Genomic DNA, 23,272 nt, shown 5'->3' with positions numbered 1-23,272 from the left:
TCATGCATCTTTTATTCCAGCACTCTTTTTAGCAGTGATCTGTACACTTCAAAACTTCGGAATTTCATATAAGAGCTTGTTAAAGAGAATTCATAATGCACACCAGTTTTACGTACCTTTTCTTTCTGTGTATAAAATAAATTTTCTTTCTGAATACTCAATTTAGGGTGGTCCAGGTGCTAAAGGTCCCAGAGGTGAAAGGGGTTTGACTGGCTCATCTGTAAGTATCTTTCCTCTAATGCATCTATAATAATGTTGCTACATGTTTACCTGTATGAAAATTTATATGCTTAGTTTTATGCTGAGCTGAGAATGGAAATGAAAAATTTACTTGAAAGTATGCCTTTATGTTATTTATGTGCAGCCAACCTATTCGAGACTATATATACACAGTCTGTGTATCTTCAAAGGCATTGACTGCACATAAGGATACTGGGATTACATGCATCAGGGTGTTGATACACACTCTGCAGCATTATTGTTCTCTCCTCTGCACAGAGGAGGTGGCTATGCTTCTAATTCATGCTGCCAGAGGGCATGTATTGGCCAACATGAGTCAGAGAATAGCTTATGAAAGGGTATGCCACTTGAATGACTGTTTCTAAAGTTGTTCTGAAGAACTAGAGGTGTCTCCAAGCTTCTGACTTACCTTAAGTGTCTAACCCAAAGGTTTTTGCAGCTACAGATCTCAGAAGGCATTGACATTTACAATTTTGTTTTAATTTTCTGCTTTAAGGGCCCTCCTGGTCCTCGTGGTGAGACAGGTCCTCCTGGCCCTCAAGGTCCGCCAGGTCCGCAGGGACCCAATGGGCTGTCAATCCCAGGTGAACCGGTGAGTGGCCATTTTGGGTGCAGGTGGGAACGTGTGGGGAGTCAGAGCTGTCCATGCGGATGATGGTCCTGCAAAGAGGGTGACAGTTTTGCCTGCATGTTCATTGGTCCCTGCAGGGCAGTAGTATTATGAAACAAGTCTATTTCTGAAACAAGTCTCTTAATGCAACGGCATTTTGTGTCCTGAATGTTAGATGTGCTTATGGGATGCCAATGAAGAGACAGATCCTAAGCACTGTAATGTATGTTGTGCTACTCTGTTTTCAGTCTTAATGGCTTTTCTGTAGAGTTGCTAGGCATTCCAGCTTTAGGACTCAAAACCATCAAACTGTGGTGCAGGAAAATTAAGCATGAAATATTAATTTGAAGACTTTCTCATAGACCTACATGTCTAACATCTATTGTTTGGCCTAAATCAGTCGCTGAAGGTTCAGAGAGGAAATGGGTGCCTATATCTAGTCGTACAGAACAACCCTTCATTCCTAGGAGGTTTTCTTGGTAATAGCATGCATATTTTAGCAAGATACTGCTTCTGATTTCATGCACATGCCTTCAAAGCACTGACGAAATTTCACCATATTTTGTTTTTTTATAGTAATAGCATACAAAGCCCTTTGCTTACATTGTGTGTATTAAGACTGCTTTTGCCACATTTTAATAAGCAATCACCCCAAAAGTAGGAATATAATTCTGATGTTTCCTATTTAGGATTAGCTTGAATTTTAATACATTCGGGAGCTTTTTGTATGAAGTCTTTTATCAAAATATAAAGTTTATGGAAAACAAAATAGAACTGGTGTGTGATTGCATTCCGTCTTATTTTACATTTGATAATAGGTTACCTGCTCTGTCTGCAATGTAATGTAATTTGGGAAATGGAAAATAAAATGCTTGAAGATAGACATTAGCAACACCCTCTGCTTTGTAAGGACAAAGTAGAAAGATTTTCTTAACCTGTGTAGATACTTTTCAGGCTTTTTTTCATATACCAGGAGGAAAAACTTCATCAAGATGTTCTAGAGGTGCCAAAGAGCAAGAAAGGGCAAACACATTCCTTTTACACATGGAATACAAATAATACATTTATTTGTCACATTCAGTTGATAAAGTCTGAAGAATGAAATTAATGGAATTTCTCATTAGCTCACAAGAAGTTAGAGCAGCACTTTTGAGTCCTAGTTTTCATACCAATTGCGATTCACGCTGGCAGGCTATGTTTACAAATTGTTTGGTTACTAACAGTTCTTAATGCTGGATTATCAAGAAGCCACTGTAAAAAATAACTATTGTATTGTCAAGTTTAGCTCATGTGGGTTTAGACTGTGCATTTATACTACAGTGCTGTAGTGTATATGAAAGGCAAGCTAGCTGTGAAAGGCAATACATTGCTTCTTTATATGCTCCTACACCTTGTGTCCTGGAAGTGTGTAATATCTTTTAGACCATGGGTTAGAGAAAACTAGTGATACTTTAAAAAGACCGAGATTTCACCTTTCATGAATTTAGACAGCTCCACTCCCCAGCTGAGAAAGATAAAGGAGATTGGAAGAAAACATGTAAACCCCTCACAGCTTTCCTGATGTGATATCAGCTGATATCAGCTGTGATATAAGCCATGGACTCAAAAGTCCATGTCACTTTCTTATCAATTGAAGCCCCCTTCAAATGTCTACTTGCCTTGGTTTTATATAATATCACCCAGTCATCCTGCATTTGCAAATGTTTGTTAGAAGATCAGTATTGCTTCACTTAATAGGTATATGTATCTTGATTTATTCCATAATATGTAGTTGGGTTATGGATTCCTTAATTTAGATGTCTTGTGGGAAATATTTTCTGACCATTTACACAAATTAATTCTGTGATTCAGAATATCTTGCAATCATTTATGAAAATTATAGGGTCGTCAAGGAATAAAAGGTGATGCTGGCCAACCTGGACTACCAGGGCGATCGGTAAGTTGATGCTTAGACAAGGTAATGTCATTTTACACTATTCCTGATACAGGTTTGCTGCTGGACAGCTGTCTTTGACATCACTAGGAGTCATGGGCTCTTCTCATACCTTCCTAAGTAATAGTTTTGGAAACATAATTATCTTATACTTAGGAATTTGAAATATAGGAAATAGTAAACCATTCAAAACAGCAAGAGTGAAAGAACAGCTGTACTGAGTCAAGCCAAATGTCCATCTGGACAGTTGTGAAGAGTACACTGGTAGCGTCCCAGGAAGGTCTCTCAACTGCTGACCACTTGCAGTTAAGCATCTTGCTGAAATAAAGGTTGCAGAACCTTTGCGGAACCCCTCTTCAGCAATGTTGCCTAATTACTTCCTTCTTTTGGAATTCAAGTGGTCTTGGGACATTAACTGTCTGTTTTGAAAGACACAAGCAATATTAAATTTCAGTTACTTTCAGGTTTCTATATTGTAAACTAGGGTTAGGTTTTGAGGAGAAAAATTTAGGGTATTTTTAGATAATCAGCAAAATTTAGATAATCTAAGGTCATTTTACTGCACATGTGGTGACATAATGAATATTCCTTGGTTACTGTATTGTCTTTAATTTTACTGGAGATATATAGACTAGATGGGGGATGTTTAAATGTTGTGGATTTAATTTTATATATCAGATAATATCAGTCATGGGCCAAGGGCCTCGTATTCCTTACCTGTTTTATTAGTCCTTGTAACCTTGAGTAATATGCTTTTAGGGAGTAGTAATGCCCTGTAGAAAGAAATGCTACATGTCAGTGTACAATGAGATTAGACAGAAAAAGTGGAAGAACATCTATACTGGAGATATATGTGATGCTTAGCATAGCAGTGTTGTTTATTCTGTCATGAATACAATTTCTCATTCCTTTTCCCTCTAGGGAACCCCAGGTTTACCTGGTCCACCTGGCCCAGTGGGACCTCCAGGAGAAAGGGTGAGGTTTCATCAGTTTATGTTAAAAGACCAAGTAATGTGTTTTCTGTGTTCCTGCCCTCCCTCCCCCTACTTCATTATATATCTTTCTATTTTCAAATGCTTTTTCAAAAGGAGTTCTTTTATCAGTATCCCATCTGGAGAGACAAAAGTAGAAGGGTTGGAAACACCTCAGGGGTGAAAACCTCCCAAGACAGGTAGCCAGTAGGTTCTGTAAAAATTGCACTGCTCCCTTTCCTGACTGGGTTCTCAGATGCCTGCACCCACAGAGCAGCTTAGTGGGGCTCTGCTGAGGAACTCGGCTCTGCTGTCTTCCTCACTCTGTTGCTGTTGCCTTGAATCTCTGCTTATCTCAATGTCTGGGAGATGTCATATTGGTAAAGAATCTTTCTGTGCCAATCTTACTGTGAAGGTCAGGTTTGCTCCTAAACCTTTGACTATTTGGAGCTAAGAAGTTTTCTTTGGATGGAGGATTCTGAAATGTCTTCATAGTGAAGGGCATGCTTGTTGTGGAGTTGTTGCAATTCCTTACTTCTAATTAGAGTCAACTAAGTAAATCTCTTTTGTTGTCACAGTGGAATATCATCTTTGAGATGACTGAAGCAATTTACCATCATATTAGTGCAAATTAGCTCAAATTAGCCAAACGCTCTTACAAGCCTTTACGGTCAAAATTAATAGCTGATATATGCATATATAGTTATCCTTTAGTGGGAGTTAATAGCCAGAAGTGAAAATAGACAACCATGTCATAGCCAGTTGCTAAATGTTGGATTGGTGGGTCAAGGACCATCAACATTAATTTATGAATGCTATGTTAACTCACTGAAATGGGATTTCTCAGCATCTCTTCTTGCAGGGGAAATATCTGAGAGGGAGACGACTCTTCATTTAAGCAGAAACCTCTGATTTTCCAAGTAATCCATGAGTGAGAGAACAGTGAAAAGGAAGATCTTGCTCTTCTGGGATAGAACGATGATTCCTTTTCTTAAAAATGTTAAGAAAGATTGATTTAATTTTCAGTTAATCAACAGCAGCTGAACATCTTCTAAATTGTCTATAGCTCATTGTTCCATAGCCTTCTCCAGCATTAGTTGTGATAACTATTTTATAACTTACATTGTGGATTGGTTTTAAAATATATGGCAGTAGTAATCAGGAGTATTGCAATTATACAATCTTAAAGGCCATTTTCATCAGGCTACAATCTTAAATTAATCTCTAATTATGCTTTTTTTTTTTTTTTTAATAGGGTTTCACAGGAAAAGATGGTCCCACAGGTCCAAGAGGCCCACCAGGACCAGCGGTAAATATAATTTTGTCTTTGAAATACTCTGAATTAAGAGACCTGAGCCAACAGAGAGCTACATTGACATTTTCAGTTTCTGTCAAATATGACAGTGATCCTTTGTTTAATATCCTAAATGGGTCTGAGAAACTCTCAGTAAAAGGTGAGCAGACGGCTACGTAAAGCATATATTCACAAATGTTTGTAACAGTAGTTTCGAAACCAATTTCTGCCGGTGTAAATAAGGAAAGAACTAGTTTACCTGGTTCTTTAAATGCATAGCTAGATCTTCTGAAAGCAATCAGCTTATTACTTGTAAACTGGTGGAAACGAATGCTTTTAATACAGGGGTTTTTTTTTTACAAGAGTATTTGAGGATTAGTTTTTTCTTTAAAAGCTGCTTCATTGTGCTTTGTGGGACCATGCTAGAAAGGAGGCTGGCTATTAGAGAAAAACATGCTGGATCAGACAGCCTGAGATAGGCAAGTTGCTGGAGCCGAATGTTACCAATTCCAACCAGAAGCAAGTTAGAAGATGTATTTCCATTAGGCATACACACACAGAGCACACATTTACAACACATATAGGGACAGGAGTCTCTGGGCAGGGTATTACTTGGGCAGCTCCTGCTCCCCCATGATTATTTTTTCTTGTGCCCCTTTGTGAGTGTTCAGATGAGCTTTTATCACATAATCTAATATTGGTCTTTTGTTTTTTCATATTTATCTAGTATCACTAGAATGACTTTATGGTCTTCTTGATCTGGACTTTTACAGGGATCACGGACCTGCTAGATGAACTTAGAAGGCCTAACTGTTTTGTACTTCTTTAGCAGTCTGTCATTAAGATTGATACCAAAAACATATAGACACACTCTGCATTTTTAGGTTCAGAAATGCCTGTTAAACTGTACTGTTATATAAAAGGACACATTTCCATGAAGAAACAAGCAATTTGTTCTGTAAGAAAGTTTTCAAGCCTAATATGTACTTAACAGAAAAACCCCCGATGGGAACCATTTTCAGTAGTGCTTTGGACTCAACACAATAACACATTTCTTAGCACTTAGGTTGTTGTGGTTTTCCACAATTCACTTTTCATCTCTTATGCTGCAGGGTGCCCCAGGAGTTCCAGGAGTTGCTGGCCCAAGTGGAAAACCAGGGAAACCAGGAGATCGTGGGGCACCAGTAAGATAATGATACACTTAGAGTATCAAATTTAAATTTACAGTCTGTTGATGAATATGAGGATTCTGCTTGCTTTAAATAGTTGTCTTGCACTTATGATGGTGGTTAGTATGGTGGGGCTGACCTAAATCCACAAGTCTTTTTTTAAAAAATAAATTTATTTTTACAGTATGCCATTTTGCTGAGTTTAATAGTTGGGGCTGGAAATTGTGGTCTCTTGTTTCCACTAAAAAAATTGTAAGATATTATGTGCCAAGATATATATTCCTACACTGCATAAGCATGAAGAACTAGGTCAGCAAAATGACTGGAAAGTCTTTACATTTGTGTGTGTGTAGCAAAAATGTGATAAACTCCTGAAGGTGGACAATCTTTGATAATATTACATAATCAGTTCTGGTTTGTAAATGTTTTGTGCTTTTTACAATGTTATTTCAAAATTATTTGGGGATGGTTTCTGTGGCTTCTAGTCTGGCTTTTAATGCGCTTCCTGAACAGGGAGAAGGAGCCGGAGGTGCTGGCTCCCACCTACAGTTTCAGGCAAAATTTGATTTGATTAATTTATAGGATCTCTGAGAAGTTATGCTTGAATCAGGAGTGGAGACAGCAAGTGAAATGAGAAGTCATTCATTACTTGTGCTTAATGAATGGCAGTCATCTAGAATTTTCCATCCCACTTCAGTGTAATTGTGTATATGAAAGCTGAATAATTTGGAAGAATATATAGTAAGTTGGGAAGCTTGATGGTCATGGAGTGGAAGTTCCCAGGTGCACCTGGAAGCTGGGTCATTTTTTCATACACACGTTGAATTCAGTCTGTGTTTGCTGGACTATAAATTCCATTTCTCCTTGTAGTAGAGGACACTGAGTATCTTGGGAAAGTACTGAAGCTTTCCTGCCTTTAGATATACATTGCTAATTTCATATTCCTGCTGGGTCAGATGCTTGATAGAGCACAAAATGCTGTGCTTTGTTCACAAGGGAGCTTCAAATTGCCAGGTATATCTGATTTCTCCTTCTCCTGGGACACTGGATAGCTGAGCCAGTGCAGCAGGAAAAACCTTCTACAGGTAAATAATGTACTTAGAAGGAAATCTGGCTACTAACCCGGTTTCAGGGCTTTTGCAAGCAAAGCAGTCAAGTCCTGTCCAAGAAGCATGTCTAAGTTCTCCTACACTCTAATCTTATGAGGTCCTTTCAGTTAGAAATGTATTTTTCCCCCCAGTTATTGCACTTTCTTGTAGTGGGACACTGTGCATCATATTTACAATTTATAATGTTTCTAGAACAGATCCCAGCAGGAATTCTGGCTTGCACCTTGCACAGATGTTTTATCAGATTCCTGGTGGACAGAATTTCAAGGCCTTCCTTTGTGTGCAGCATTACAATTGCCAAAGCTGCAGTCTGACGGCCAAATGCAACTTGCAGTGTCATGAATCATAGTTCTGCCTGAAGGGAAAGATAATGAGGCTTCACACTGCCTCTGGTAAATGCAAGGAGCAAATAATTTTTGACCAGATCCTGTCATTTTTTCTTCTACATGAACTGTCTGTATTGCTGGTACTATGCAATGCAAGTAAGGAAAAAGACTCCCTATAAACCAAGGAACATTACATTCCAGGTAAAAGATACACATTTACTTGCAAATTATGATCAGCCTTGGTGTTATGAGGAAATTCCCAGTGAATGTAGTCAACTGGAGCTCCTTCCTGGTATATTCAATACTACTAACGTGGTGAGACAGACCACACTGTAAAACATTTCTCTACCTCATTGTGTACTTATGCTAACTGACCTTTTATGGAAATAGGAAATTTGACTTTTTAATCTGCTTATAAGTACCTCCAAAAGAAACTTAAGTGTTTTTTTCCAGTGTAGTAACAAAATGAGTAAAAAAGGAACAATAAGTACACAAATGAATTGGTAATCTATTGAGAATTGAGCACAAGCTATCCTAGATGAGGCTAAAGTATCTGTCCTCCATCTGCCTGGTCAGAGTGAGAATTTGGTAAGAGTTTGTACATGTCTCATAAGGTAACAACCACCAAGGGTAAGAAGGACTCATTAAACTGGAAGAGGATAATGGTTGAAGAATAAATTTTTATGTTTTCTGTGAATAAATGTAATGGGAAATAGAAGATATTGGACTATAAGAGAGGAAAAGTTCCAGTACTTGTTGTTTTATAGGTGTGTGAGTAAAAAGAATAACGGATTGGGAGGCAGAGTCAGTTGTGTTAAGGCAGAGCTACAGATTATGTGATAACAGGTCTGACTTGGTTGATCAGGAAGGTCCCCAGGAAACAGTGCAAGGCTTTTATGTTTTATATATAAGGTGCTATTAAACCGATGCCTCCAGGACCAAATAAACTGTGAAAACATTTTGAGGGTAGTCCCAAGTTTGTTGTGAGTTATATGCAGGCTTTGAGAATTTTGCATTTCCTGCTGCCATGTGTTCACTGATCTTGTATGCATCTATGCAGATGTCCTAGATGAAGTTTCAAAAAGACACTGCTTTGGGAGGAAAAAACATGGTTTTTGAGCTGAGCAAACATTCTTCTGGGGAAAACAAATGAGCACATTATCTTTTAAAGTAAAAATAGCAAAACTTTCTTTGTTTTGTCCTCCTTCAGCAATAGAACTATGCTACAGGCCCAGCCTTCATCCCACAGCTCAGAAAAAATCCCCCATGCAGCATAAACCAGCTTTTCCTTGCACTGACCCCAAGTGACTCCCTCACTGCAGAATATCAACAAAACAGAATGCCAGCAACAGCTGCTGCTTCTCAAAATGCTGTCAAGCAGTTGGCTAAACTTCACTTTTTTGTCTATTAAAAGAAAATAAACTGAAATTCAGGAGGCATATAACCAAGTGGGAGGAAGATGCAAATAGCAACTCAGTAATTGCAGTTGTAATTATTTTTTTGGAAAATATGTTTCTAAAATATCCAGGTGGAAAATGTACTTTATTGTTAATGTAGCCATCAGCCTGTAATCTTCAAATTTTAAAATTGGTTCCAAATAGCCTATAGACTTTCAATCATAAGGCTGAATCAGTGTTTGTTTGCAAGGTCACAAACTGAAGAATGAATTTCAATGAATTGCAAAATTGACTATGTATCACTTAGAATTAAGGAATAACATAATCATTTTCCTAGGTGGGGGACCTTTGTTGGCAATACTTTGGAGCAATATTGTGCTTTTGTTAACAGAGCACCTTCCTGTCTTACCAACATGGCTTGTGGTTGAAGACAGCCTGAAGAACTTTTCTTGACCAATCAACCAAAATATTTCCAGAAACAGTGTATAGGATTTGAACATTTTAAGTTTTATAATTTTTTTTCTCTTTGTGTAGTTCTAGTGTGTGAATATTCTAGCAAGTGAATTACTTGGAACATGGAATTTTAAGTAATTATTAGAATATTGTCAGGATAGTAGATCAGAAATCTGATTTCTAATGCTGGCACTTGCCTAGTGAATAAACCAACTATGTACTGTATGATTTGCTTCTGGTCAAAACAACGCAAGGTTGTACTATGAAAACCTTAGAAAGAATGAGAATACAATGAGCAAGTATTATAAATATTTATGCAGCATATAATTTCTAAGGAATATGCTTTCATAAAATAGAAAAAATTGGCAAGTTTCAAACAGAAAGAGAAGCATGAAATAGTTTGTTAACATTCCCCCCTCCTAGATTTTCATCTTATAGACTAGTGCAAGTAAAAACCTACAATTCTGTTCAATGGATATTTCAGCTACATGTAATAGATTATGAATGAGAAGTTGATGTCTGCTGATTTGGGAGTCAAATTACATCACTTTTAGAGCTTCAGTACATTATCATTTACCACAATGTTAATTATTAGAGAATGACAGACAGAAAGGTCATATTTTCCTGATGATTTTAGTTGTTACCATTTATTTATGTTGTTATGGCATTTACAAGTCCATAGGCTGTTTCAGCATGTGGCTGTAATAAGCTAAAACTGAAAGACAGATGTTTCCCTGTGGACTTCACAGAGTAAGAAAGATACAGATGAAAGAGTAAAGGACAGAAGGGAAAGAATATTCATCAGCTTGATGGGTATATTTTGTACTTATTAGTAACTGTCTCATTGGTGGCAGAATTTATTCCAGTGGCACATTTATGGTGTCACCATTTTAAATCAGTCATTTGAGTCTGTACAATCAGTTTTGCCTGAACAATCTGTCATTTATGATGCAAATGTACCATATGACAACTACTTAACTCAGTGATGGATGAACTGTCTCGTATTTTCTGTGGCATCTCATGGGGTAGATGTGTGCAACTCTGCTGCAGAGAAGCTGAGAGAACATACTAAGTTCACACTCCAACATACCCTGTAGGCATTTGTTTGCCCAAAACCTTGATGGAAGTCTGTGAAACAGTACCACTGCGTTCGAGTGGTGTCTGCTGTGACCTCAGTGGAATGATTTGGTGTCTCGTGTTGCTGAAATTAATTGCGGGTACTGTAGGAATGTTATGAGAAACAGCTGCAGCCCACACTTAGCCTTTGCTTTGTTAATGGTGATAAACAGGCTCCTTAAAGAAATACTACAATGTACAAAGCAGTAATACTTAAGATGTGCGTGTAAGTATGTGGAGAGCCATGTAGAGCATCAGATAACCAAACTGATATCTCACCTTTGAAATATGCCTTATGTTCAAATAGTAATTTAGGCTACAAGTGAAAATCTATGTGAACTCATGCTAGACCCATCATTATTCCTGATGTTTTTCATATACACATACATATATAAAAATTAGAATCAGGCCTTCTGGTTTGCTTCTTACATAGTATTCTTGAAAACCAAAAAAACCACAACCACTAAACTATTCAAAGGCTAATGGAAAGTGCTGTTAGAAAAAAGTTGGCAAATGTGAATAATTATAAAGCAGCTCAAGCTAAGACTTCTATGAGACTTTTGTAAGATGTAGAAATGGTTGAGAATTAAGAGGGAAGCCGTCATTTTAAATAGAATAAGCGCTTACTGGCATCTCTCTCCATCTTATGTGTCATCTCTGCATAAATATTTTTGTCTTAACAGAGAATCCTTTTCATATGTGTTCAACAAGACAGCTACCCTTCCTAGACTTGTGTTATTTTTCCTAGATTACCTTCTTTAATGATGAGTTGTCTTAAGACTTAAAATTAAACAGTCTTGTATAACTCACACAAGACCATTGACCATTTACAGAAATGTGATGCCAGAAATTCCACTTCCAAATTGAGAGTGAGGTCCCAGTGTCAGAATACATCAGTTTTTTGGCCCTAGTTTGAATTTTTTCCCTCTGGTCTTTTTCTTAAGCATCTGTCAGTGTGTTTGATCCCAGACAAAAGATCATTGTTTCTCCAGTCTTTTCTGGCACCTGTTTTAGCATCGCTGAAATGTAAAAATCAAGAAGGATTGGGTCTGTCTTCTTGAAAGAGTCAATTTTTTTTCTAGAATTGCATGTCTCAAACCAGTAGTTGGGGTGGAATAACATAATCCTTCAGTTGCTTTATTTTTCCTTATTTATTTTAGGGTGCACCTGGAATGAAGGGAGAAAAAGGCGACAGAGTAAGTCTGAATGAAAGTCAGTTTTTCTTATAATTTTAAAATTAAACACTATGTCTTTAAAAGCACAGACACTTGCTAATAAAACACTTGTTTTGCCTTTGATTATTTAGGGTGACATTGCTTCTCAGAACATGATGCGAGCAGTTGCAAGACAAGTCTGTGAACAACTGATAAATGGTAAACTGTGTTGCTTGCTTTGTTTCTCATACTAGTAATTTACCACTTTGTGTTTTAGAGAAAACAATGGTTTAAATTTGAGGTGACAGATACTGGCTAGAGAGCACAGCAAGAGTTTGACTGATCTTATAGCTGTCACACGCCAATTATTTGGCGGAAAAAAACATAGCAGCAAATTTTTGCCAGATCCAGAGGCTAGCTTGGCCATGAACTAGTCTATGACCTTTGGAAATACACACGCAGGTCTAACACTCTGTACAAGGAGTGTGACTTTACTTTTGTCATTCTGATCCAAACTTACTTCATCTTTGCAGTAAAATCAGTATACATTTTCTCTTTAAGCATGTCATTTTCAAGAGGAGGGAATCGGTGAGAAAAACAATGTTTGTTGCAGGTATTTTGGTTGCAGATATTTTGCTAGCAGGGAAAGACAGATGAGTGTCGTGTAACTACTGTGCACAGAATCAGCAGTGTAAAAGTAATATTTATTTGGAGAAGGACTTCAAATTGAATTTCAGTCCTCTACTGCCACACAGTGCAGCTCTGCAGCCCAGGAAATTGTTCTCTACAAAGGCTTTTTCTCTGTCTCTGAAGCAGTGCTTTTGCTATCAGTAGGCTTGCTGAGGAGGACAGAGGCAAATGTGCCCATAAATTGTTCTTAATATTGTCTCTATTATAAGGGTAAATGCTGACTGAAGTAAATAGATATACCTTTGGGATCATTACCTTTGTGTACAGGGAGGACGACAGTCCTTTAAAATGTCTGTGATGGCTGCTGTTTAAAACATGTCTGTTAGTTAGCCATCACAGAAGAAGGAAATTACATTCATGAATGTGTTAGACTTATGAATATGGGTATCTTATCTGAGGTCTTTTAACATCCCTTCTTTGAGCATCCCTGCCTTATTTTTTTCATGTTCAGCTCATCTCTTCAGGGTTATACTAGGATTGACACATTACACTAATCAGGGAGGACTAGATGTGTCCTCCCATTAAAGGGTTCCTTCCTGCATAGTTTCACAATGCTGTTGCTTTTATTCACACACCTTTTTTTTGCCTATGTGCAGAAGGTATATAGGTACAAGCCTTTGCATCCTACAGGCTTAAGAAAGCAACTTTGCAGACTGTGTGCTTCTAGCTCTACACAGGCATAATTTATACTGTTTGTGGTAGCTTCAGAGCTCTGAAAGTACGTAGAAATGTGATACTCCAGTTTTAGAAGTGGAACAAGTCCTTTCTGTTCTTCAGAGTGAAAGCAACTCTAAATAGAGCTCTGAGAACAAAAGTATAGTAAAAAATGCTTATTTTGTGTTTTTAATAGTTTTATGTTAAATTTCTGTTAATGTTATTGGCTTCCAGAATCTCCCCTACCTTTCGTCCCTCAATCCCTCCTCTGTTTATGTTCAGCCTTCTCATCAGACATTAATCTTAAGTCTTTCTAATTCATCTGAACTAATTCATCACTAATTTATTGAATGGGAACAATAATAGGACTTAATGAAGAGAGATGATTTTTTATTACTTCCCACTCTGATAAAAGATTTTCACTCATTTCGCATTTTTTTTTTCTTTTGAAGGTCAAATGAGCCGGTTCAATCAAATGCTGAATCAAATTCCAAACGATTATTATTCAAACCGTAACCAGCCAGGGCCACCAGGTCCACCTGGTCCCCCAGGAGCTGCTGGGACAAGAGGAGAGCCTGGACCTGGAGGAAGACCAGGATTCCCAGGACCTCCGGGGGTCCAAGGTCCACCCGGCGAAAGAGGTGAGTAAATTCCAAGGCAGCTGTACAGTGGACGTAGCACAGAGACTGCCAGGAGAGCTGTCTGCTTCCTTTACCATGACAGACGAGGAAGCCCATACCAAGCAGCAGCCTGTTAGGCCAGTTGGATTGCCTGAGGGACACTGGTGTTCTAGAGGGCAAGGTTAATTACATCAGTGCTTTTCCTCTGTCTCTCTTGCTTAGATTTCAGGAAACACAAATTAGTCTAACATTTGGCTGCTGTCTGATGCTTCCATATAATATCCCAGGAAAATGAAAGTTCTCAGAACTCTTCTGGCACTAAACAGCTGTATCTTGAAAGGCTGTTTGGAGTAACACAACTCTGCAAAATATAACATTGATTAAGAGAGAGAATGAGTCATTACCAAGAATAAAATGTCAGAGTTGAAAGAATTAGGTCTACATCCTTGGTTCTTTGCAGTACTCTGAGGGAGGGAAGCAACTCTGAACTGAATTTGAGCATGTGGGTAAACCTATTTTATGGCTATCCTGGATCACTGCAATCATATGGAGTATCTGTACTGTACTATGTTGTGGCCTTTGCTTATTCCAGCTACTCTACTGTAGCATAGACTCAGAGCTGTGTTTTCTAGCATATATTTTAGTATATTTTAAAATAAAGACTAGGAATAAATCAAGGAAGAATGAATTTCTGAATTTCTTAAACTTATTTCATTATAACTGTTCCTAAGAAAGTGTAAGCATATTTTATAGCAGAAGTATGCAAGCTTGAAGTGCCTTCCTGTTTGTAGATTAAAATAATAAGGTCCTGTGGTGTTTTTAGCATCTCAAATTCTTTTCTATGTTTAAAAAAGTTTATTCATACTAAATTACCTCTTCATCTTACTTTATTTTTAGGTTAATGTATTTATATCAAATTTTTTTTTCCCCAGATACACATGTGGACATCTACAGAACATAGAGTTTGACCAGTCTTGTTACATTAAATAATAGGAACTAAATATTAATGTCAACAAGAGAGCATGAAGAAATATTTGTTGATGTGGTTTCCTTTCTTTGGTTTTTACTGCCTTTTTATTATTATGTAGGAATGCCTGGAGAGAAAGGTGAAAGAGGGACTGGATCTCAAGGACCAAGAGGTTTGCCGGGACCACCTGGTAAATATTTTTTGTTTTATCAGATTACAGAAAATTAGGAGAAAAGGGCAACATTTCTTCATAGGGAGCCAGACTACATATGGTAAATAAACATGCTATACTCTGTCCACTTCATGTGTTTGACAAGTATTAGAGTTTACTGGAAACGCCTAAAAAATTGGGAATTTAGGAAGATTTTTGGATGTGACTAAGAGATATTTGTCTTTGTCTTGCGATTTCCTCATTTGGCATGCTTGCTTGTGTGAAAATATTTTTCATGAAAACACATTTCCAAATATTTGACAGATATTTTTCATAAGTGTTATCAAATAATGCTTTTGCAGTGTCTAATTCCATTTTTTAGTTGTTGGTTGCTGAACTACAAAATACTCCTACATGCAGAGTTACCAGATGATAGAGGCAGATGATTGGACTATTGGTTTTGGTCTTTTATCATGAAATTTTGTTCATTGATGCCTTGCCTTAAATCAGCTCCATCATTTGTTCCTGCTTGTAGTTTACTAGGTTAAAATGACTTTTCATTACAGGACCCATAAGATACTTGCAGCAAATTGTAGCCACAGTTACTTGACGCTTTACTTTTCTGCTAACCATAATAAGACTGGTTCCAAAAAAAACATTACCTCATCTATCCTGGGGCTATGGGGTAGCAGAATTAATATACTCCTGTATTTTAATTGAAATCCAGTGTGCTTGTCTAATCTAGTAGTTTCCCTTGAGATCATCATATCTTACACAAAGAGGAAATAAACCAGAGAATTCATTGAAGTTTCTTATTTGGCTCAAACCTTGCTAAATCAGATTCTATGAATAAATCCTTAAATAAGCCACACACGAGGAAGCAACTAATGATGAGTCACATTTCTAGTGTTCTTTTGTTTTTCTTTCTGTTGACTACCATACAGCAACAAAGTGCAAGTGTTTCTCACTAAAGACATAGCCTAGGCTGTGTAGTCTAGACACCGGTAATGTTAGCTGTTTTATCCAGCTGACTCTTAGAGAAAACAACCTCCCAACCTCTCCATTCTAAAATTAGGTCCACAAGGAGAATCTAGAACTGGTCCACCAGGCTCCACAGGATCACGAGGACCACCAGGGCTGCCAGGTCGTCCTGGAAATGTGGGTATTCGAGGTCCCCCAGGGCCACCAGGATACTGTGATTCATCCCAGTGTGCTAGCATTCCTTACAATGGCCAAGGATTCCCAGGTAAGTTATGAACAACTTATCCTTAACCTTGCCTTAGATAGCCTTCAAAGACATGGCTGTTCATATTGAGCTGCTTTACATGAGACAGTCCTGCTAGCCTGATCATACTGAATCAGGAGGAGATGGTTGCAGTGAGCAGGCCTGCCTTGTTGCAATGTCAGGCATATGAACAGCCATTTAGACTTTGATACAGGTTTACTTGATGTTATTTATGTATGGTTTCCTTTAAAAAGGAAGTGGTGAGCAAATATTTTAGTCTTTTTAAAAAAGAATAGTTAATAATGTTGCTCATAGGATTTAACTGATTTTAAGTGATTTTCTTCTCTTCTTTTTTCCCTCCCTCTATCACCACCCCTCCCAATCGTCTTCAGAACAAGGTTGAATTCTCCATGTTTCTCTTGAAAAATAAAAGGAATGCGGTGTTTGGCAATTTCCATGTGTCTCTTTTTGAGCAATGTCAGGATTATTTATACAAAATTGATTCCTGAAATAAAAAATTTCCGCAAAGGAAATCCATTTGGTGATAACAATGCAGACAACTGAAAAGCACCACTGTCCTACAATATCTACCAAATTAAACACCATGGAGTCTCTGATTAGCCCTGGGTCATATAAGCCTTCCACTCTGTGATGTAGCTCAAAACAGTAGGCTGCTTCTGGAATCAAAATGAAGGGTCACAGCGGCCAGCAATTTCTGACTGGAAAGATTCTAATATAGTTTAACATAGGGATCCTGCAGGACCACAGTATTGTTAACAAATTAATATGTATGCCTTGCCAGATCTCAAAATTAATGTATGTGATACTACTATTTGACATGGTTTGCTGTTAGCATATTGTGCATGTACCCATGAAAAATAAAAAAAAAAAAGAAAAGATATATATATATATATGTACACACTTGCAGACTCAGTGTTGCTGGTTAAAGAGCCAAGTGGTTCTGCAGATCTCACACAAAATTCTTATTTAAATGAAAAATAAAGAAAATTCTGCCTGTGATTCAGCAGTGTTTTCCTTTCTAGTAAGCAGCTATGTATACATATATAAATATATGCTTATGACTTAACTGTTATGTATTTAGTTGGATGAAAGTATTTTTTTGCACATCAGATGGACTTTTTAAAAGACTAACATCATCTTTGACCTGTTTCAGGTTTCGGCTAACACATTTTCTAAGTCGCCAGTGCTGCTTACAGTTTGAATACATGAAAATCCTGTTTCTGAGATGTTTGCGCACGTGCTTATTAGAAAATGAGTCTGTATGGATATTTCACCATGGATATGGTTTTTGAACCATGTTGACCTCATAGAACGGGGAGATACTTTTACTAACACAACTTGTGAATGAGATAAAGGACAGTGATGTCAACTCATTAAGCCTATTGCATTTCAACAATAAAACAGACAGTCTTTCTTTTTTAAAAAAGACCTAGACCATCAAAAGCCTCAGTGGCGAAGGAGGCTTGTAAAACTACTAACCAGTAAAGGTAATGCCATTAGTAGAGAGACGGATTTAACCTGGAAAATGAGAAATAACTTATGTAAATAGTAAACTAATTGTGGCTTGTAAATGATTTGTATGGGACTGTATCCACTAAAATCTGTTAACAACTCTACATGATACTTTTGCATAAAAGCCTGCTGCTGCTTGCTATAGGCCGGAATAACATCTTTGACAACTTATGAAACCTACCTGTCTGTTGCTTGTTACCAACATGTCTGAATCGGGGCATGTGCCTTTTCTCATGTGTAATCTTGTTGGATCTGTAACTGCAGTTATAAATATCAAAGTTTTATAATTATTTTTCTTCTGTTTTGCTGTAGTTTTTGGTGTTCCTGAAGCACCAGCTGTAACTCGGTATGTTACGAGGAACAGCACGAGAAAATGACATGTACTGTATATTGCCGCTGGTGATAGCTATGTCTACAATTACTTTCCCATTCTCAGAGAAAATTAGTATATGCCAAACCCATCTCTTCATTTTACCTGCTCCATGTCTTCTACTAATTACGCAGTTTAAAATGAAGTCCAGTGCTTGGATTTACTAAAGTAGCTGTAAAATAATAATTTTATTTTATTTGCCTTGATTTTGTTTTGTTTTTAATAATTTTACCATAATTTGTCCCTTACGTAATTTAAGACTCTTTCTGCAATGTTTTATGTATTATAAATATGAAGCCTTTCAAGTTGAATTTTAAACTTTTATTATTTTACTATCAAAAAGCATTCATCAGCAAAACTGAAAAATACCCCCAGCGAACTACTAATTTATGTATTTATTATATGAAAATAAGATTGAACTAACATTATGTATAAAAACTAACTTTCATTGCATATGTGGATTCAAAGACATGAGATAACTATTATGTTCAATCGGACAACTATTTTCAACCAGAACCATACGTGCCTGAAAGTGGACCCTATCAACCTGAAGGTGAACCCTTTATAGTACCTATGGAGTCAGAAAGGAGAGAGGACGAGTATGAGGACTATGGAGTTGAAATGCATTCACCAGAATACCCTGAGCACATGCGCTGGAAAAGATCACTGTCAGGAAAAGCAAAAACAAAACCATAAAAGATCTGTGTCTTGTTTTGGTTTTTTTGGTTGGTGGTTTTTTGGGTTTTTTTTTGCTGTACTTGCATTTGCAGATACATGCAGGGAGAGTGTGTCATTCCTTTTGCAATATATCTTTCTGGTCTTTTCATATCAGATGCAACCCTGTTTTGTATCTTGCTTATGTGGTGATAGCAATGTGTGTACCTAGAGACTTCATGTTGCTCTGGAAGTGCTTGTAAAATACTGTTGCTTGTAGTGGCTGCATACAGGTTAATGTGTGCATTCAGTTATACCAGTTCTGCCTTTTCATAAAAATAATGTAAAAACAAATAAATAAAAAAAAAAAAGAAAACCAAAAAACCAAACCAAAAATAACCACAGAGCTGCTGCAGATTTTCTAAGGACTGTCTGCTTTAGCTCTGCATTTTTCTTCTTTTTCAAATGCATGTTTTCAGTTCAGTCAGATCACAGGTTTGCATTATCTAGTTAAAAAAGGAACAATAATTTCCCTCTCCTTCCAATATCATTGTCATTTTCTTCTATTCTGAATTACAATCTGCAGAGCATATACTGCTCTTATACATCTCCTCTAAACACCACAAACATTAAGTAGCTGAAATCATTGTATCAACTGGATACAGTTTAATAATGCCTGAAATCTCCTTGTTTGTAGACACAGTTACATTTATGCCAAATTGCAGTCAATCCTGCAGAGATGGAATTGCATGTTTATGTTGTATATTTAGTATGGATTTTTTTTTCAGAATACAGTGTTTCTTAGTTATCAAAAGCAGTTGGAAATCGTTTGCAAGACTATGGATATAGAATTGCTGCTTTTATATTTTAACTGCACATTGTGAATTTCACTGCCTTATATTATTTATTTCTGAAATGAAAGAGGCATTTTTCAATAAAACTACTGAAAATTTATGTGTCTATTCATTTTTTGAAAGGCATTGTGGCACTGATATGTGTGTATTGTATTAGAGTTATTTACTCAATCTTTTGGAAATGCTGGGTACCAAAAATCAGTTAGAATGGGAATAGTCTTAAAATAGGTATTTGGGCTGTGGTATCTAGAGGTGGGTGGATGAAAGCAGAAGAGGCTTCCTCTGTCTGAGGTATGAATAAGACTTTAAACAAATTCAATCTGCAAGGCATTTGGTGAAGAAAATGAGGTAGCAGCTGACGCTCAGATCTGCCTTTTTTGGGATTTCTAGTGGATGGCTGCTGCAGAGCGAGACTTTCCACCTGAGGAGCTATTTGAACTGCAGAGAGTACCTAAAGCTACACAATCTTTAATTCCTCATGAGCTGTGAGCATTGTGGCAGCACTGAGTCCAGTATTAGCAAATAGCTCGCTTGAGGAAGTGGATGTCTGGTGTTTGCTGAGCTCTGTTCTGCTTGGACTGTACATGTGCTGGCTCTTCCCTGCATGGGAGCTCATCTGTGTTGGCACAACTTTGATCACAGCTTTACCTAGAGAGGGTGACAAGAACAATTTGGAAAAGAACAACAGTGGGCCAGAAGAATTACTTGGTAACTGAGGAGGAGAATGGACTGGTGGTGATCCTTCCTATCCCTGGTATCTTAAGAAAGGTTTGCCTTAGGAACAGAAATGGCTTTTGCCATAGGACCTGGAGCAAACCCTTTTGACTTAATTGGGAAAGCTGGATTCCTGTTTCTTAAGATTGTGCAAGACATCTGTCACAGAAGTGAAGCTAAACATGCAGGCTGGCTTCCTGACCACTGAATGTTAGTCTGCATTGGAAGCTAATGGAAATTATATACCTCCGTAGACTGCCTGACTGATTATAAGTGAAAGGAAACACAGACAAATGGTATTTCAAAGAGTGATCCTGATTATAGCCATATGCCTTTTAGACTGTAAGAGAATAATTCCGGTTTGAACTGAGGAACGTTTAAAGGAGACTCAAAACCATTAATTCTTTGTGTTTTCTTCTAATTGTGGGGAGTTAAGTATCAAAAACATGTCCTGCAGCTTCATGTGCAATAAATAAAGGCATGAGTCTTGCAGAAAGAAAAAAAAAAAAGATACTGGTAGAAATCTGGAGAAGTGATTAAAAAGTTTCTCTTATATTTGAAAATAATGACATCTTACATTATCTCCCATCTGTTTTTTTCTGGCATTAAGTGTGTTTCTAGGATAAGATTAACTAAATGCCTATATCTTCATCTAAAAGAATCCTTTGTATCTTCCAAACAGAAATTTTTACCTAATTTAAAGTATATATTTTAAATTATTTTGTATTTCTTCACAAAATACACCAAATGCCTGCCAAGGATGCCTTGTATTTTTTTGTGTTTTGTATTGATATCAATCTTAATAGAGATGCCACTATTTTATTATCTGGTGGCCTGAAATATTTACACATTTAACAAAACCTTAGCTTATTGGTAGTTAATACATTTTTAATGACAAAATTTTGCTCATATATCTGCAAGATGGACACAAGTTCTAGCTTGTGTGCTTCCTACAGGCACAGAATTACAAAGTACAAGTCATGACCATTTCTGAACTTGAAACAAGTGCTGGTAAGCATTTATATTTAATTTAGAAATTCTCACAATCCCCAAACCTGTTAACACTTCTTTTACCTGTGCTACCAACTTTGACAGAGTCAGACTTTTGACAGTGCATATTGAAGTAAAAAGGACTTTCACTGGCTCATCCAAAATATGGAGAAAATACTGGAGATATTTGGACAGCTTATAAATGAACATTTACCAATGGAGGCCAACAAGGAAGAACAACTTATTTCCAGGAATTCTCAGGGGAATGACTCTCAGGGGGTGGTGGGGCTACTGATGGCACTTCTGGGAAAGTTGTTGCAAAGCTGAGCCAAAGGAATCCTGGACTAATACAGATTCAATGCACATACAAGTTTCAATTCCTGAATATCTCATACACAACCGAGCCATTTACGTAGTCTGGAAATTTTAAAGAAGGGAATTGTTTGAAAGCTAAATTTTAATTGTCTACACAATTCTTCTCATTTTGGCAAAAACTGTGGGTAGAAACAAGCAGATGGGGAAGGGCTGCTGCTTCTTTGAAATTAGTATGGAGCATTTGGTAGGCTGAGAGAGTTGGGCCTGTTCAGCCTCGAGAAGAGACAACTGAGAGGGGACCTCATCAATGTCTATAAGTATCTGAAGGGAGGATGTAAAGAGGATGGAGCCAGGCTCTTTTTGGTGGTGCCCAGCAATAGGACAAGAGGCAACAGGAAATTCCACCTGAATATTAGGAAGAACTTCTTTATTGTGCGGGTGACCATGCACTGGAGCAGATTACAGAGAGAGGATGTGGAGTCTCCTTTACTGGAGATACTCAAGAACTGTCTGGACACAATCCTGTGCAATGTGCTGTAGGATGGCCCTGTTTGAGCAGGGAATTTGGACCACATGACCCATTGTGGTCCCTTCCAAACTTGCACATTCTATGATTCTGTGTTTGCAGAGGGGAACTTAATGAAGAGAGCCTTTGTCCCACAACTGTTCAATCAAAGAGCAAGTTATTTGCATTTCTGATAGCATGGATAGCAAAACTGCAAAAATACCCAGATGCTGTTACTCATTTATGGAGACTAAATATTGTAGTAATGCATCACTGCTGAGATCTTTGTGCAATAGTAGGCAAAAATACAGTGAAAGAAGATATGCAAGAGTGCTGGCCTTAATTTTTATTTTTATTGTGGTTTTGCAGTAGTCTCTTGAATGCCGTAGAGCTGACTGCACAGAGAGGCTTATTAAAGAAGAAGATAAAGGGACAGTGACTGATATGGCCAGACGTGAAGAGTTTCGAAAAACAACATAAGCAGTTATCTTTGTTCCCATGAAGGCCCCTCATTGTACTAAAAAAAAATAAAAAGAGTATATTAGTGATAACTTGATCAATCTCTACAGATCTTAAAGGCAATAATTCTTATTAGCAAGTTTCCGAAACAAATTCTTCTGTGGAAAGCATATTAAAGGAGTCACATAGTCCTTGAAGTTGTCCACTGTTGTTATGAAGTGAAATAATGTGTTAGCATTTTTTGACTGCAGCTCAGACCAAAACTGTCAATGGGAAAACATTTTGGGAAGATGTTGCACTGTGAGAACAAGAATTGTTTTCATGTCAGATTTTTAAATAAGAATTAATAGCTTTTGTATAATTTTATTTTAGGTGTCCCATTGAACACACTGTTGTGAAGGTTGCTGTACTTCTGGTCTCCAAAGTCAAAAAGATCAGACCAGCTTTTAGCTGTCAAGAAAACACAGCTTCTAATAAAGGCTTTACTTCCTTCAGTGTCCCGCAGAAGACCACCAGGTTTTGTCTCAATCAGCTAGATAAAAGATGCATAGCCATAACTTTCATGCTCTGGAAAAGGAGGTGGGAATTAAAGAAAATTCTCTTGAATGCTTCTTCACATCTGAACATTTCTTAGGTGACATTCAGCTGAAAAGAACAGACTCTAACACTGATTTTAGTGCTGATACACTATTGGCATCTGGAAAAAAAGGCTCAATTCATTTTCATTGAGTTATGCTTAATATGTTTCCATCTCATTGTTTTTACTCTTTTGTGTTTTTTATGAGCTAATTGGGACAAA

At 37.3% G+C, this 23,272-nt stretch overlaps 1 protein-coding gene across 3 annotated transcripts in view; it reads left to right on the top strand.

Moving 5' to 3' along the window:
• COL12A1 (collagen type XII alpha 1 chain) overlaps positions 1 to 19,590 on the top strand; it is a 102,545-nt gene extending 82,955 nt beyond the window's left edge. The window contains exons 54-65 of one of the 3 annotated variants that reach the window (XM_027645020.1): positions 167 to 220; positions 737 to 832; positions 2,733 to 2,786; positions 3,705 to 3,758; positions 5,010 to 5,063; positions 6,161 to 6,232; positions 11,779 to 11,814; positions 11,925 to 11,991; positions 13,569 to 13,757; positions 14,825 to 14,893; positions 15,930 to 16,100; positions 17,254 to 19,590. In XM_027645020.1, coding sequence (XP_027500821.1) covers positions 167 to 220; positions 737 to 832; positions 2,733 to 2,786; positions 3,705 to 3,758; positions 5,010 to 5,063; positions 6,161 to 6,232; positions 11,779 to 11,814; positions 11,925 to 11,991; positions 13,569 to 13,757; positions 14,825 to 14,893; positions 15,930 to 16,100; positions 17,254 to 17,264 — 927 coding nt within the window. In that variant the 3' untranslated portion in view covers positions 17,265 to 19,590. The other 2 variants (XM_027645022.1, XM_027645021.1) reach the window with 2 other exon arrangements.
• Positions 19,591 to 23,272: the final 3,682 nt, after the last annotated feature.

This window comes from Corapipo altera, unplaced genomic scaffold (assembly GCF_003945725.1).
Source record: "Corapipo altera isolate COAL_440 unplaced genomic scaffold, ASM394572v1 2, whole genome shotgun sequence".
Lineage (NCBI taxonomy): Eukaryota > Metazoa > Chordata > Aves > Passeriformes > Pipridae > Corapipo > Corapipo altera.
This window is presented reverse-complemented; position numbering and strand designations above follow the sequence as displayed.